General features: G+C 45.4%; 1 protein-coding gene across 1 annotated transcript in view; it reads right to left on the minus strand.

Annotated features, from left to right (window-relative positions):
- Window positions 1-15508, minus strand: part of CACNA1B (calcium voltage-gated channel subunit alpha1 B) — a gene marked incomplete at both ends in the record, with an annotated part of 300136 nt that overhangs the window by 38499 nt on the left and 246129 nt on the right. Inside the window, 5 exons of the mRNA XM_082327143.1 lie at window positions 437-502; window positions 3111-3227; window positions 13478-13561; window positions 13728-13838; window positions 14705-14869. Of these exons, the coding sequence (XP_082183269.1) occupies window positions 437-502; window positions 3111-3227; window positions 13478-13561; window positions 13728-13838; window positions 14705-14869 (543 nt within the window). The remainder of the gene's footprint in view (window positions 1-436; window positions 503-3110; window positions 3228-13477; window positions 13562-13727; window positions 13839-14704; window positions 14870-15508) is intronic.

Here is a 15508-nt window from a genome sequence, read left to right on the forward strand (position 1 = left end):
AGCTGCATCCCAAGGCCAAGAAAACTGTCTCATTTATTTTCAGAAAGGTGCAGTGCCTGAGCTGCTCCCTGCTCTCAGCCTCTTGACATGCCTGCACCCAGAGGAAGGGACGTGCCCTGCCCGCGGGAGACACGGCTGCCCACCACCTCCACAGATGCTGTGCTGCAGGCTTGTCACCCGCAGCCAGTTTGCCTGCCCATGCTCTCCCTTTGTAGACCCAGAAATATCCATACACCCAGGGCAACGTTCAACACAAGACCTGGCAATAAGGGTAGAAAAAGTGGCCTTTTTGCGCTTCTGATTCACCTGACACTGGACTCTCGCCTCATCCTGAGTCAGGTGTGGATCCTGCTGTGCAGGCAATAACGCATTTGCACCCTCAACCAGCAGGACAAAACCAGGCTATTTACAGTCAGTATTAAAGCTAAAATTTTACCTGCATGCCAATAATGGCATAGATGAAGAAGAGCATTGCAATGAGGAGACACACATAAGGCAAGGCCTGTGGAAAAGGAGAAGGCAGCATTAATGACAGCAAATGCATACGTCAGCCTGTAGCATTTAATTCCTGGGCAGCACTGTGTTTTGTAGCATTTGTCCTTCAAATGAAGGAGCTGGGAAGAGAATATGAACAATTCTGGCAGCTTTCAGAAGACAAACCCCTGGAGCCAGGTATTCATCGATCACAAAACAGTCTAGGCTTTCCAAGAGCTCTGTATACATCCTTGCAAGCAGATAAGCAGTAAGCAGGGAAAACACAATAAGAAGATCCGCAACAAGCACTGGAGCTACCAGAAGGCACTGGTACTTTCTATGCATAATTGCACAAACGTTAATTTTTAATGACCTTGCTGTAAATTTAGTACAAGAAAAAATATACGTCCAAGAAACCAGTTCCTGCTCTGAAACAGGCACAGATTGTGATCCCAGGAGGACAAAAAGATTCTGAGTTTTAGCAAATCAGTGAAGGCTACAATGTAATTATGTTATCCAAGCTGAGAGTAATAGCTACTTTCCACTCAGGCTAAATGAATGGGTAATTAATGTCTCTTAATTAGTAATAGCTGAAAAAATGAGAAGTCTTGCCCTAGGGCTAGACCATGTGATGCTTGGGAAAGGAGAGGGGTTATGCAGCCCATGGGGAGCCCAGTAGGAAACATGGGGCAAAGGGCTGATGTGGTTTCTGCTGGACACCTTTGCTCAAGGGACAAGGACCAAGAGCTCAGGGATGGGGGAAAGGTGGCCAAGCAGCTCCCCACGCAGCCCAGGAACCATCCCAGCTCTGCTTCAGGGGCAGCACTCTGCACACACACTTTGGAAAGGTTAGAGATTATACTGAAAAGGGCCTTGGCTGAGCCCCTCTCCCAAGATCCAGCCAAGACTACCCGGTCCAAGGACACTCTCCTGAGTGGAAACATCTTACACCTGCAGACCCCACGTCTCAGCCTCTGGTAGAGGCTCTCCTGGCTGCAGGATTCCTCATGAGTTACAAGGTGAGAGCAGCACCAACACCACCTCCATCCACCCTCAAGGAAAACACGACCTAACAAATCGCACTCCCTTTCCATTAGCTTCTTGATAGTTGGGTAAAAACATAACACAGAAGTTGAATGCGAGAGCACCAGCTGCCTGCCTGGTGTCTCCCAAAGGGACGTACAGTGTAATACAACACTCACTCCCACCCCTGGCCATGGGATAACAGCAGAGATGCCTGCAGTTCTTCTCCAGGTTGCTTGTAGAAAGAAGCAATCACTATGTTCCCATCTCCGCCCTCCAAAAAGGTTTTGCCTCTATAGTCTAAAAGGTCTAATAGAAACTTAGCTCTTGACCAGCTCCGGTGCAGAGCAGTAGCCACGTTCACACTCTGCTGAAACCAGTTCTCCATCCTAGTTCTCTTGCAGCTGGCACAGGGCTGGCCAGCACTGCCAGCCTGGCGTGGGCCGAGCCACCTGGCATCTCTCTCCAACCACAGGAGAGAAATACCTTTCTTCTCTTAAAAAGTCTTTTCCATTTTTGGAGAGAGCACACTCCTCGCCACAGTTTTATCACCTAAAATAACCCCTCTGCATCGTTTTGACTCAGACACCATGATATATTTGAAAGCACAGCTAAAGCAAAAGAAACTGGTTGCTCTACATCCCACCACCCTCTGCATCGTTAAATACCAATTGCCATCATAACGCCTTCCAGAAAGCAGCATGCAAAATTCCCTGATGTTGCGCCGACCTGCAGACAAGCTCCCCTAAGCTTGTGACAGCACCCAGGACATAAACTTATCACCCACAGACCTCAGAGCTCAGCCCAGAAGAAGGCAAGACCCTGCGCAAAGCCAGAGGCATGGTCCCCAGGCTCGCCAAGCCACCCACCATGTGCACGGGCAGTGCTCAGGAGTATGCCACCATGCCAGTGAGCAGGAGATGAAGTTTGCCACCTGTGAGCTAGTGAACAGATCCATGTTCTTGTTGCCCTGGGCCACAACATACCAGCTGCCACGACGTGCTAAGGCTTGCTGGGAGGGAAGGGCAGTGGAAAAGGAAACCAGGGAAAGCAACTATCTCAACTTTAGAACAAAAAATCATTTTTGTAATCCTCCACGTCATAAAAACACAGCCCTATGTTATACAGCTTCAGTTTATATTACCAAAACGCAATGGTTTGGGTTTCGCTTCTATCAAATTCTACCAAGACTGAAACCTGGTGAAAGCAATTTAACCTTGCACTTGCTGCAGACAAATAGCAGGCGTTAAGACACTTATTAGTCAGACTACCATTTCCTTATGCTAATACCCGAGTCTCAAGATTTTTCCATGGGGATTTTGTGGTAGTTTTCAAGGGCAACTTGAGCTTTGTGCACTTGCTGCGAGTCTGCATCAGTAGCCTTCCGGCTTTCAGACTCATCTTCCAAAATGCTCAGCACCTACAGTGTTCAGGGGATGTTCAGTGCAAATCAGTTAGCATTTCTGCAGTATTAATATTCCTGTAATTGCTTTGCAGAGGTGCAGAGAGGCTGTTCCCTTGGCAAGAGGAAGACCTTTGATACTCAATGGACGATGCTACAGACATGCCAAGCATTACCATCTCCCCACGTCTCTTCCCTGCCTAACACTCACCTTAAAAGACTGCACAAACGTCCAGAGCAAGATGCGGATAGTATAACCCTGGCGAAGGAGCTTGATAAGTCTCGCTGCCCTGAAGAGCCGCAGGAAGCTGAGGTTGATGAAGTTGTCCTGCGGAAAGTAAAGGTTTTGTGTCCTTCAGAAATTAACGCGATTAGAAACCACAGCCCGCAAAAAAGAAATTAAAATTACCAGCTTCACGATCTAAGCAGCAAATCGGCCACCAGAAAACCTTCCAAAAGAAACATTCGTCAGTGCAGATCACTCCACATGCAGCAAGTATGAGAAAATCCCTCTCCACAAGAGCCCTCCCCTCTGCTACTGGGTCAACGACAGAAAAGGAAAAGGCCCTTTCACGCTGTCCATGGAGGTCTTGTTTTCTTTGAGTAAGGCAGATTTTTCTCTGCCTAAAGACAGGGAGAGGTAATGGTGCCATATTATCATTTTGTAAAGAATGAGGTTGTTTTGAAGTCTTGGTCAGCTCGCTTTCTACAATGAACTGAACTTAAGCCAAGACAGTTGCAAGGGACTGCATATATAACCTCTACCGTAACAAAGAAAGGCATTGTCCAGCGAAGATTAAAACATCCTTGAAAGAATGAGGATGTTTTCTAACCTGGAGGTTTTAAATGTTTATACAACATGTGACTGGACAGGCTCATCAAGGAGAAATGGCACCAGAAAGACTGTTTGGACGATGGATCAATGGCAGCAAATCAATTGGGGAGGTTGAGTGTTCAGCAGCAGGAGGGTGCCTTAGGAACCTGCTGATTTCTTTAATTATTATTAAATGTGCCTTCACAGGTGGATCAAAGAACTGCTGGAGACAGATTCTGATTTCCATTTGTTTGGTATGATTCTCCCCACCCCGCGCCCCATTTTTTTTCTTTTCTTCAGGGAAAAGAGGTTTCTTGCCCCAATGAGCTAATCTAGAGAGGGTTCTTTCCAAAACAAAACATGCAAAAGCCAGATCCCTCTCGCCCTCCTATTTTAAGGAGATGAAAAATATCCCCCCTTTCCGTACTGATTCCAATTCACTTATTTGTGAATCTGTGTTCACAGCCACTTATTTGACTGAGTTAGCTAAAGAGAGAAAGCATCCCACTTTAAACTATCAAGCAGTAGAGTGGAAAATATAATCATAAAGAGCTCTTGTTAATAAGGATGAGCAAAAATAGCCTTTCCTTTGTATTATTGTTTTACCAGAAGACACCCAGTCATATTGAAGTGACCCATATTTCTTGCTCATTTGGCTACAGAGCTCATGCTGAATTTGAGGGGCTTGTTGGATCTATTCATTTATTTAAATGCCAGCTCAGTTTTGGGACCATTAGCATCGCATTCCACCAATCCCATCAAAGAGTTCAAGAAATCAGTCTCAGGCATGCACTCGGTTTCTCTCATGTTAAAAACGCAAGCAGCTCAGAGTTAGGCACAGACCGTATATCAGACTCAATCCTCAAATAAAGAGAAAAGAGAAAAGCACAGGTATGTTCAATGAAAGAGCAGACAACACTGAGCTCATTCAAATCAGCAACAGAAAGCAGCTCTGGCAGGCAAAACACAAGCACGGATTCCCCTGGGTTGCTCAAGGTCGGTAAAACAAGTACTAAAAACTCAACGCTTGTCTCTTAGCATCAGCTTCTGTTTTATTTTTCACATCGCTTTTGTTCCCTTCACAAAACACTGGCTGAACTCACCTTAGCAAGGAAGGGCTGTATAGGACCCGCGGGGAAGAGCCGAACCATGGCTGGATAACGGGGTGCAGTCCTTAGTGACCTGTTCCCCCCGCGCTGGCTGCGGTGCAGGCTGATACACCTCCAGCTGCAGGGGGTTTCAGTGCAGGGCAAAGGTTTAACCCAGAGCCCATTTTGTTCACAGAAAGTTTCACCACCGGTGGGAACTGGATCAGACCTTACGTGTAACGTTCGTGGCACCCAGGCATCAGGCCTGCAAGTCTGACAAATTATTACCTTCAGAACAATGCTCAAGCCAGATCTTTCCTGTGCACAAGCCTAACGCTCCTCTAAGGAGCTTGTGCACAGGCAGCATCTGCAGGATCCATCTCTCTGCGTATGAACCTGCCTTACCTCCCTCTTCCCACGTTACTGTAGCTTAACAGCAAGAACATTGTTTTGCTCAGACTTTTCTATAATCTCATAATCACAGCTGACATGATGTTTAACATCTGCTTTGGTCTAGGCTGACTGCAAGGTCGCACTTAGCACAGGCTATCCCTGTGCTACATGAAGCTTTATACAGGATAGTCTGTATACATGCAATATGAAACAGGGGGCTCAAAGCTGTGCAGTTATGTCTATAACCCCCCCACTCCCTGGGATTTTGAAGGGCAAACAGCCCATAACCTTTTTTTTTTCTTTTGTCCCAACCCCAAACCCTTCCTGTTTGAGTCATGCACTGCCATTTCCTAAAGCACAGCAAAAGCCTCAGCTCCACGGGGAATCACTCGCAACCCAGGAAAATCCACCATCACCGACATTCGCAGACCGTTCAAAGGACCGTTCTCTGCGCTGTTCGTAGGGAGGCAAAATTACACACGCTCGTGATGGATGGAAGGGCTCCGCGTGTGTAACCCTCAGCACACCGCATAGAAAACCCGTCCTTCAAGAACTCAGCTGCCCAGGCAGGTATTAGAATTGCATGCAGTTAAAGGGGAAACTCCACATTGCAATATTTCTTGTGTATAACAGTGTTTTGCATCAATTCTCCTCCCACTTAGCTCTGTAACACATGACACACACATGATCATCTTCTGGGTTATCAAGGTCTGTCTTTCTGGGTTTTTGTTTTCTTTTCTGTTGCACAGATGCTAAAGGCTGACCGGTGCTCACAAGAGGCACCATAGTTTTTTGACTTTATAATCCACCTGAGGACTAGCAAGTTATGTTTGAAAAACATTTCCTCCTAGCTTGTCACTATTTTCCTAAAAGAGGGGCCTCTGGTACCGAAGGCACCCAGCCACCTGGCAAATCCTAGGGGATGTGGGCACATCTGGGCACAGCCATCGCTTCCCACAGCAGGAGCGTGACGGAAGCTCAGCTGAGCGATACATCCCTGAAGCAAACTGCAAAGCAGGAGGGAAACAGGGAGAACAGCCATCATGGGTAAAGAACTGGCCCTGATGGCTGTCCTGCCATGGGGAGCCTGCTCTTTTACTCTTGCTTAAGGTGTTTTCCATACTGAAAAGCAGAAAAACCATGAAAAATAGGGCATACAGCCATTGCCCAGATCTGTTCCTTGAGCATCTTCAGCAGAAGAGTGGTTTCTTCCCCAACCCAAGAGCTGTGCCTGCTGTCCACAGGGAGGCAGAATGAGCTCCACCAGCTCAGCAGGTTTAGTGTTTGGTTTTTTAAACCTGCAATAGAAATACAAGGTTTTTATGCCATGGACATGCTCTGCAGGAGTTAGCGAAAGAGGTTACATCATACTGCCACAAAGCAATAAACTCAGCAGAAGCTGGGCAGCTCATCCCTGCTTCTTCCTGCAGCCCAGTTGCAGAACACAACCACCCCCTGGACTTGAAACTTCAGATCTCTGTCCTCAAAATAAAGGGCTCATGCAAAGCTGTGAAGAGCTGTGGGAAAAGGAGTCTGACCAAGCCAAGAATGGGATCACTCAGGAAGCTTTGGCAGTTCTCTTCATCTGGCATCAACAAGAATTAACCTATTCTGCTGAGGAACTACTGTAGAGGAAAAGATTGTTTTCCCATTTAAACGTCCATGGCATTGCCAGTACTGAAGAAGAGCTACTGAGTCTTGCACAGGGTCTTGGTTTCCTTTGAAGCTTGGGGAAAACCCTTGCTGGTTTTAAGAGGCTGAAGATTTTTGTCACGATTCTCTGTGTCTTGGGGAGTCTGCTATTTCAGTCGTATCGTACAATGTTCTTTCATCCTGAGCCAGGAACATTGGAAAATTATTTTATAAGTGCGTGATGCTCAGATCTCTCCTTGTGCCCTCCTACCTTTCAACTTTGGTGCTTCTGCTGTAGTCACTGTAGGCTCCCATCATCCACAGTGGAAGGAGGAGGGCAGCTCCAGAGGGCATCTTGGTGCTCCAAAGATCTAACCTGGACACCTTGGATGCCAAGTGATGGAAGGAGCCTGGACCTGCACATATGACCATAGAGACTGCAATCCTAACAAACTGCAGGATGAGCATTTAAATCTTTAACCTGCAACATAGGCAGCAACAAGGCCAAAATTCAGCCAAATGGAGATAAGCTGATTTTTCCAGTATACTTTCATGTGCACAGCTGATGCCAGAGCACTTATCTCTGCTGCCTGCGCCAGGGGTGCACGGAGGCGAGTTGTCCAAAGATGTCCTCACAGCTCCCACACATCTGTAATGCTTCCAGCCCCCGCAGCGCACACAGAGGATTCCCTTCTCAGACTGCACTATGCAAACTTTCAGCTTATACATTGTCATTTTGTTCTTTGCGGTTTCCTAGCAGAAAATTCCTTCTTGTGACCCTCCATGAAGCATGGAGCTTATTTGCAGTCTATCATGAAGATTCACTCTGATTTGTTTCTTAACAGCAAATGTGCAACAGAAAGTCCAGATGTTAACACAGATCTAAGACCTATTGTCAGGTGGCCAAGCAAGTATTTTTGATCAGTTTATGGTCTCATTTGTGTTTTTAACTATAGCCAAGATAATTAAGAATGGAAGAATATATATATTTTTTAGATTGTATTCTTCTTTATTCATCCTCTTTTGCTTAATTTATGATTTTCAAAGGCAGAGGCCAGTATTTCCAAAGGCATCTTTGGAATCAGGCACTAAATTCCCAGTACTTTTCAGCCCTGTTCGTAACATAGCGTATACATTTCACTTGAGATGTTTGCTTTTACATCCAGGGACTCTGTGTCCACCGTGGTGGCAAAATGCTTTTATATGCTGGTATCACAAAGAGTTTTCAAAGTTGAATAAAAATCAGTCTTTCCTTTTCTTTTGATTTGAGGGAAGCAAGTCTGTAATCACTTCAATAATTTTTTTGCCTTACAATACAGTGTAAACCACGAGCTTAAAATACCTGTAAGGCAGTCCTCTAAAATGTACTGCTTCCCTTGCCAGAAAGCTCCACACTTCTCATCATAAAAGAAAACAAAACTGATTTCTGAGAACTGAATTGGGTACCACCACTTACAAAATGAAGGGTTTCCCAGCCAGCCAATCTTCTCTACTCCAGGTCATCCGGAAGCATCCTTCCCTCCTATTCTCATTCAATTTTCCACCAAAATAAAGCAAGTGTCAGTCTCCCCTTTATCATTGTCAGGTGTAACAAACAGCGGAGAACAGGCTATTGGTAACTGCATTTGCCTCACGTCACCAATTAGCCAAGGGGAAGAAGATGCAGAACAGAAGCCAGTTTTGAGGCACGCTGCAGTGAGGCTTTTTCACCAGTGCAATCGGAAATCTCATCAAAACGAATTAAATTAAAGAAAAACGAGAGAAAATAAAAGCAGAGAATTTAAATAATTGTTTAAATTCAATGAAACCAACCGTGTCCTATATGTGATGTTTTCATGGATGGATATTTGCAAGATTATTTACAAATTTTTTTTTTTGAGCAGCAGGTGCACAACATACAGACGGAGACATGGTTTTCGCATTGTATGTTGATTGGATGGCGTGATTCAGCAGGTAGATAAGGAAAATAAAGAACAAAACAGGAAACAAAAGAGAAAATGAGTAATCAGGACAAGCAAAAAAGGAAACTCTGAAAATTTCACTGGAAAAAAACTGTTGGGCTTTTGGGGGTGTTATTTTATGATAATTATATAAATAAAAAATGCTTCAAACCAAAACAGATTCTGAGATCCTAAAGGTAACACAGACAGTGCAGTAGTTATTTGCATTTCATTTTGTAATGCAAATTGGGAGACAATTCACAAACACTTCTCAGTATGTTTTTTATATTTCCAGGCATAGAAATAGATGTCAGTTTGCCATACACCCATTTGGCCTCCTGAGGCCGGCCGTGTCCGCAAGGACACCTTCTCCTTAATGCCACCTATTTTACTCTTTTACTTCCATTACTGTGAGGGTAAAAAAACTGACATATGTGCTTTTGCCTAAGGAAATAAAAAAATATATATATTCCACTGCATTCACAAAGTAAATTACATATGACGTGACTACAAAATTAAAATAAAGCGATTAATCAACACATTTCTTTTCCTTTTATCTTTACTTTTCAGTGGGTTAAAAATACCAGTGCAGCAAGGCTGGTGGAAGCTAGTCTCTCAATATGAGACTGCCCAGGTGAGCAGGTTTATTTACCTTGGAGAACACTTATAGCTGGAAAACAGACATGGAGAAAAGCGGTGCTCCTGCAACTATTTGTGAGCCTGATCTCAAAGTCATACCCAGAAAGCATCCCCTCTCCGCAAGCAGCTGGAGGGCTTCACGGGTGGCTGTTACGGGGACAGATGCAGACTGAGAGTCGAGTTCACATTGTGGCTGTCACCTGGGCTTCTCAGCCTGAGAAACCCTCCTGTGTGAACGGGTAATAACAGGGCTGAACGCAGAGGGAGGGACTAAGGACGGCTGCCCATCAGCCAAGGAGAGCCTGGAGCTGAGGAAGGCAAATGGAGAGGAGAGCATCCTCCTTTGGGGACACAGCTCTGAGCCGTGATGAGTAAAGACCTGCTCTCCTCTGATTATCCTCAGCTCTGTAATACAGTGCAGAGAGCTGCCGCACCCCCCGTCGTGCACCAAGCCAGAACGTTGTGGCTTTTTGTGCGGAGCGGATGTTCATCCCGATCCTTAGCTACTACTCTCCCCTACCTGGAAAAGTAAAGGGTGGAAAACAGTTGAGCAGAGGCAGTGGGATTAAAGACTCAAGGCCATACGCCTGATCTGTGCTCTGCGAATGAGGCACCCACCGGTCCCCACTTTGGTCCCTGCTGTTTGCAAACAGCATGCTCACTATCACTGCATCAGGTTTTTCAGCCCTTTTCTACATTTTTTTAATTGCTTCTAAATTCCAGAATTATTTAAATGACTTTAGGTGCAACTCCAGTTGAACAAAACAGCAGGTTATATATTACAAAGATGCTTTAAAGTGTAACTCTTCCAGGTTATACATGCACCATGCCACTTTACAGGCAGCAAAACAGTCCTGGAGTTTCCCAGGCAGCCTTGGGACACTCTGGGTTTCCCTTTATGCACTGTGGGTCAGAATAACATGTCGCAACCTATTGTGGAGCCAACAAAATGGGACCAGAGCAGAGCACTGGATCCTTCTGCTTGTTTTCCACCCTACGTGCCATAACCTGTCCGCAGGACTGGAAGGAGAGGAAGGCTTACAGTGGCAGTGGAGATCCCGGTACAAGACTACCTCCACCACGTGCCACTGGATGAAGCAAATGAACTGCTCCATGACAGACATCCTGAAAGCTGCCGTTATTTGCTGCCATTAACAATTCTGTTATGAATGTAATCTTCGGGGCACCATTGTAAACTCCCACTTGTGTAATTAAACAGTGATTCCGAGACTTGTGCATCGACGCCACCTTTAAGCAAACTAAGCCCCCGATGCCTCTTCAGCAAGCTGTGCGCAATGTGTTTGAACTCTCAGCCCATCGTCCTGTCTGAGGCTGAGATGGATGTGTGCAGCTTAAGGAAGGGTACAGCAGTGGCTGCAAAAGCCGTTCAGTGCAGATGAGTGTGCTGCTGCAGATGGGCGCGGGCTGGAGAGAGATCAGAGAGGAGCTGTCTGAAAGAAGTTTTGAAAAACAAATCTAGCAAGAAGGTGGGGGGGACCTCTGGGCACTCTCTGTCTGTAAGGAAGAGCATGTGGAAAGGAGGCATGATGGCTATACAGAAATGCTGCAGAAGGGGAAGATTTTGAGAGAGCAGAGATCAAAATGAGTCTATGGACTGAGACAGAGGACCAAGAGGTCAGGGGATGGAGTGGCACTGGGGGACATATAGCTTTAATATTAAAGACACATTTGTGAGCAGCTTTGTATTGGACACACTGCCAGAGGAAGCTGTTCACCTATATTAGAAAGTCCTCTCTCAGGTTTGACTTAATGGATCTACACTTATTCAAAACCCAAAAGCCTCTCCATTACCACCTGGGAGGATAATGGAAAGGTGTATAGGTGCTTGGGAGCTTAACCCTATTGGAGTTTACTTCTTCACTATGAAGGTGGTGAGGCCCTGGAACAGGTTGCCCAGGGAAGTTATGGATGCCTCCTCCCTAAAAATGTTCAAGGCCAGGCTGGATGGGGCTTTGAGCAACCTGGTCTGGTGGAAGGTGTCTCTGCCCATGGCAGGGACTTGGAACCAGGTGATTTTTAAGGTCCCTTCCAACCCAAACTGTTCTATGATTCTGTGACTGTTTTTAGAGGTAATTTATACTACTCTTCAAAGGCATCCCCAAATTGCTGCTATCTTTGATGCTGGAAACCAGAGAAATTACTACAGAGTGGAAGGGTGATGCCATCGCTCCCAGCACCCTTGAGGTTACTGCGTCAGTGCCTGCCAACTCACACGAGGGTATTTGGGAGCACGTTTACTCTCCAGCCCAAAGACCAGGAGAGCAGTGGGGAACTTCTGCTATACACTAACTCTCCTACCCCTAATAGTTGGCCAGCAGTGCCAAGGGACAGCTGCTGCTTCCAAAAAGCTGGGGACATGCATATACAGCCCCAGACGTGCTGTGGCTTTCTCTTAAATTCAGTGATGTATCATAGCCCAACCTGATCAGTCTGTAGCCAGTTCCCCAGGTGCCAGACACGCTCGCCAAGCAGGAGAGGCAGGCAATGGCCTGTTAACCGAGCAGGGACCACTACCTACCAAGCAAGGAATGGGCAACACTGATGGCTGCTCTCTGCCTGAAAAATAGCTGTACAAAGGAGGGTTTTAATAAGAGGCATGTGGGCTTAGTGTTGCAAAGGAGACACCTTCCTGAAGGAGAAGATACCAACCTTGGAGAGACCACAGGCTCCCTTACCACATGCAAGTTGGCTGTGCTGCTTCCTCCCAGTAAAAGTGGCCAAAGGAAGAGTGGAAGAGAAGAGTAAGTCTTTGTTTGTGGCTGACTTGCAAATGTTTTCACAAATTTTCAGACCAAGGCAAAAGTTTGGGTGCCTGCGTCTGGCAAGGAAGCTTGTCCCGTGACAGAGGAAGCGGAGGCAAGCACCCAGTACCTGCCCATGGTGCAATAAATCTCCTAAGCACTCAGCGAAGTCGCAGTCAGACCTTGTGTGTTTCATCTGAGTAACTTTACCCTGGCTGTAAGCCATGCTTTGAAAACAAAAGGTAATCCAAAGTCTATGAGATAGGATTCGCCAACAGTTAAATGAACACCATTCGTACAGGGAGTAAAAGTTTGGGGTTTTGCGTGCTTTTTTGTACCAAGGAGGTTAGGTAATAATGTATTTTGTTAGAAAGAGTAATATGGTCTTCACCACCAGCTGAATGTCCTGTAAAGAAGTCTGGGGACCATAGTTCTTAGCACACACAAAACATATCTATAAGAAAATCCCAGGGACTGAGGAAAAAAAAATATGGTAAAGTTCAAATTCATCACATACAGATACAACATCATTAGCTAAAACATGCATTGGGAGAGGAGAGGAGCAATTTATAAATTGGATAATATCAGGCTGTCAAGGCTTGAGTCAGACATTTGCTGCCTTTATGGAAAAATCCTCTAGAATTTAATGGCAAGTTTACACACTTCTTGTAATCTACAGGACTCACTAGCAGGGAAAAAGCCGTCATTGTAAAGTTGTTGGTTTTTTGTTTTAATAGTTGTCCTGCAAAGCTTTTGTGCACATAACAGAAATGCACCATATTCCCCCAACCCAGACTGTGCAGGCTGATGAGTTTCTGGCTGTTTCTACGTTCCCATCACCTCTCCCCTTCACGCTGCCCCGTGACCAAGATTGGGTAGGAGCCCCAAGGGACAGACCTGTGTGTGTGCCCTGCAAAGCACCTCGCACTATAAAACAGCAGTTTTCACCAAAAGCCTTTTGATCTTTTCCCTCTATTAAATTCAACAGGATTTTTCCATTAATAGGCAAAAACGGCTCGGGGTTAGAGTCGTTCGCTGAACGAGAAAGAGATTGTTTCCTGGCAGAGTGACTAGCACTGTTGTTCTCATCACAACTTTATGTGTGAAAGTCTTCGGGGCAGACAGCCATGCTCATCTCCATGGAAAGAGCAGAGCTAATGGAAACAGGCTGCCAGGTCATCCAAGGACATCATCACATGATGAGTCCTAGGGGCAGCTCTAGGGAATAGGGCTGGTAGGGAGAAGGTGCAATGTCTTGACAGGGTACAGCTTTGTTGGTAAATGAAGCAAATTGAGCAAACTGTACTTACCGCAATCTCTGTTACTAAAATATCAGTAATACTTCCCAACACTGTTACAAAATCAAAGACATTCCAGGCATCTCGGAAATAATTCTGCCAAATGAAAACACAAGGGGGATAGAAGGATCCAGGGGTTATTTTTTTTTTTTTTTTTTCAACACGGGCTTTTTTTGTTTGTTTGTTTTTAAATGCGCATCACGAAATACAAGCATTTCATGTAGAGAGGAAACAGTTGAAAGTAAACGAGGAAGGCACATACCAGCACACCAAAGGCAATGATCTTCAGCACACATTCCATTGAAAACATGGATGTAAACACAATATTCAGGCATTTCAACATTTCTTCATATGCTTCTGGAGCATCATAGAACTAAACCAGGACGGAAGAAAGGCTGTTACTGGAAGATCGCTTACAGAATAAAACCTTCCCAGCTGACTTGCCTGACTGCAAGACTCTTGCCCATTTTAGTGCCAGATTTTGTGCTCACTTTAAGCAAGACTTGGGGCTACAATATGGTTAGTCATGCCACTCCAGAAGCACACCATTGCCTACATGCTATCTTAATGGGGTAGCTGGGATACACCCAGGATGGGGAGACTGTTGCCGGTGTACATCTCCCTGTAAGCAGAGCATGGACCAGGAGGGAGGAAGGGCATTTTCAAAACCAGAGGACAAGTGCAGAACTGTGTTTCGTTCTAGTAGACCCTAAGAATATGGTAACCCCTTGACTGTGAAGATAGTCTAAGCTAGGCAAGGAATAGAAGGGGAGATCATCCCCAATATCCAGCTATCTGCATCTCTTTCTCTTAGGCACCATGGATCACGTCCCAGAAGCTTGACACTGCTGCAAATTTGAGTAATTTCCCTGGGATGGCTGGATGTTGAGCATCCCTAAGAAGTGACCCTGCCCTGCAGCAGGAAGCCCAGGTTGAGCTGGGAGCTCCAGACCTGCAGATCCCAGTTCCCGTCCCACTGGCCATACACTGAAGGGGCTATGAGCCAAACAAGCGCTGTGCAGGGGAATCCCATTCACAGTATCTCATCATAACTAAACCGCCTCCCTTTGGGGACTGAATGAATCCCACAAGGCCTCTAAAAATAACATCGGGCAGATGAGAAGTAGCAATTGCTCCTGCCAATCCCCCCCAGCTATCAGGTTAAGAGTACAAAGCCTTTCCAGCAAACACCACATTTGCTAGCCCAAAATTGCAAAGATTCAGTAACAGCCCACTAACCTTCATCATTAGGACAATGGTATTGAGTGCAATCATGACCATGATAAAATACTCAAAAGGAGGGGACACCACAAATTTCCACATCTTGTACTGAAAAGATTGCTTGTTCTGAGGCATGTAGCGGGTCAGTGGCTTGGCACTTATGGCGAAGTCTATGCAGGCCCTCTACAAAACAAAAATGGGATGAAAAGAATACAAAAAAAGGGCTGGCAGTCTCTATCACTCGGGATATTGTTGGGAGAGCGAGCGAAGCGTTTAGTGGAGGATAGTATTTCTAAGTGTTTCTCACACACAACACAAGTACTGACAACCCCTGTAAAATGCAGCACAGGATCTCCCAATTGTAATCACTTTTGGACACTCGCTGAAATATTAAACCCCACAACACTCCTATGGCCCTCTGCAATCCTAAGAGACAGCCTTCCATCCCAGCCCAGGTCCCAATCCCTTCCCACTTAGGGAAGGGAATTATAAATCCACAGGCTCACTTCAGAAAACAAATCCTGTCCACCTAATAACATTTCATAAAATGTGAACTGAACTCAACCAATAAATTATCCAACAAATATTACTGGGTGAACTCTCAAAGACCCCCCTAGCTGGCTATTTCTGTTCACCTTATTATGGGTACAAAACTGCATTAAAAATTGGTTTCTACCCACAAGAAGTTTTAATTCTGGAACATTTTCTCATCTTGGATTTAGATAAGAATTCAAAGACTTAAATTAGTGCAAAAATATTTTCTGCTCAGTTGAAAAATAATGTGGGTAAAGCATCTATAAATATTCTGCTTTATTTTGGACT

The sequence above is a fragment of the Platalea leucorodia genome (genome assembly GCF_965183815.1).
Source record: "Platalea leucorodia genome assembly, chromosome: 15".
In the NCBI taxonomy this organism is placed as follows: domain Eukaryota; kingdom Metazoa; phylum Chordata; class Aves; order Pelecaniformes; family Threskiornithidae; genus Platalea; species Platalea leucorodia.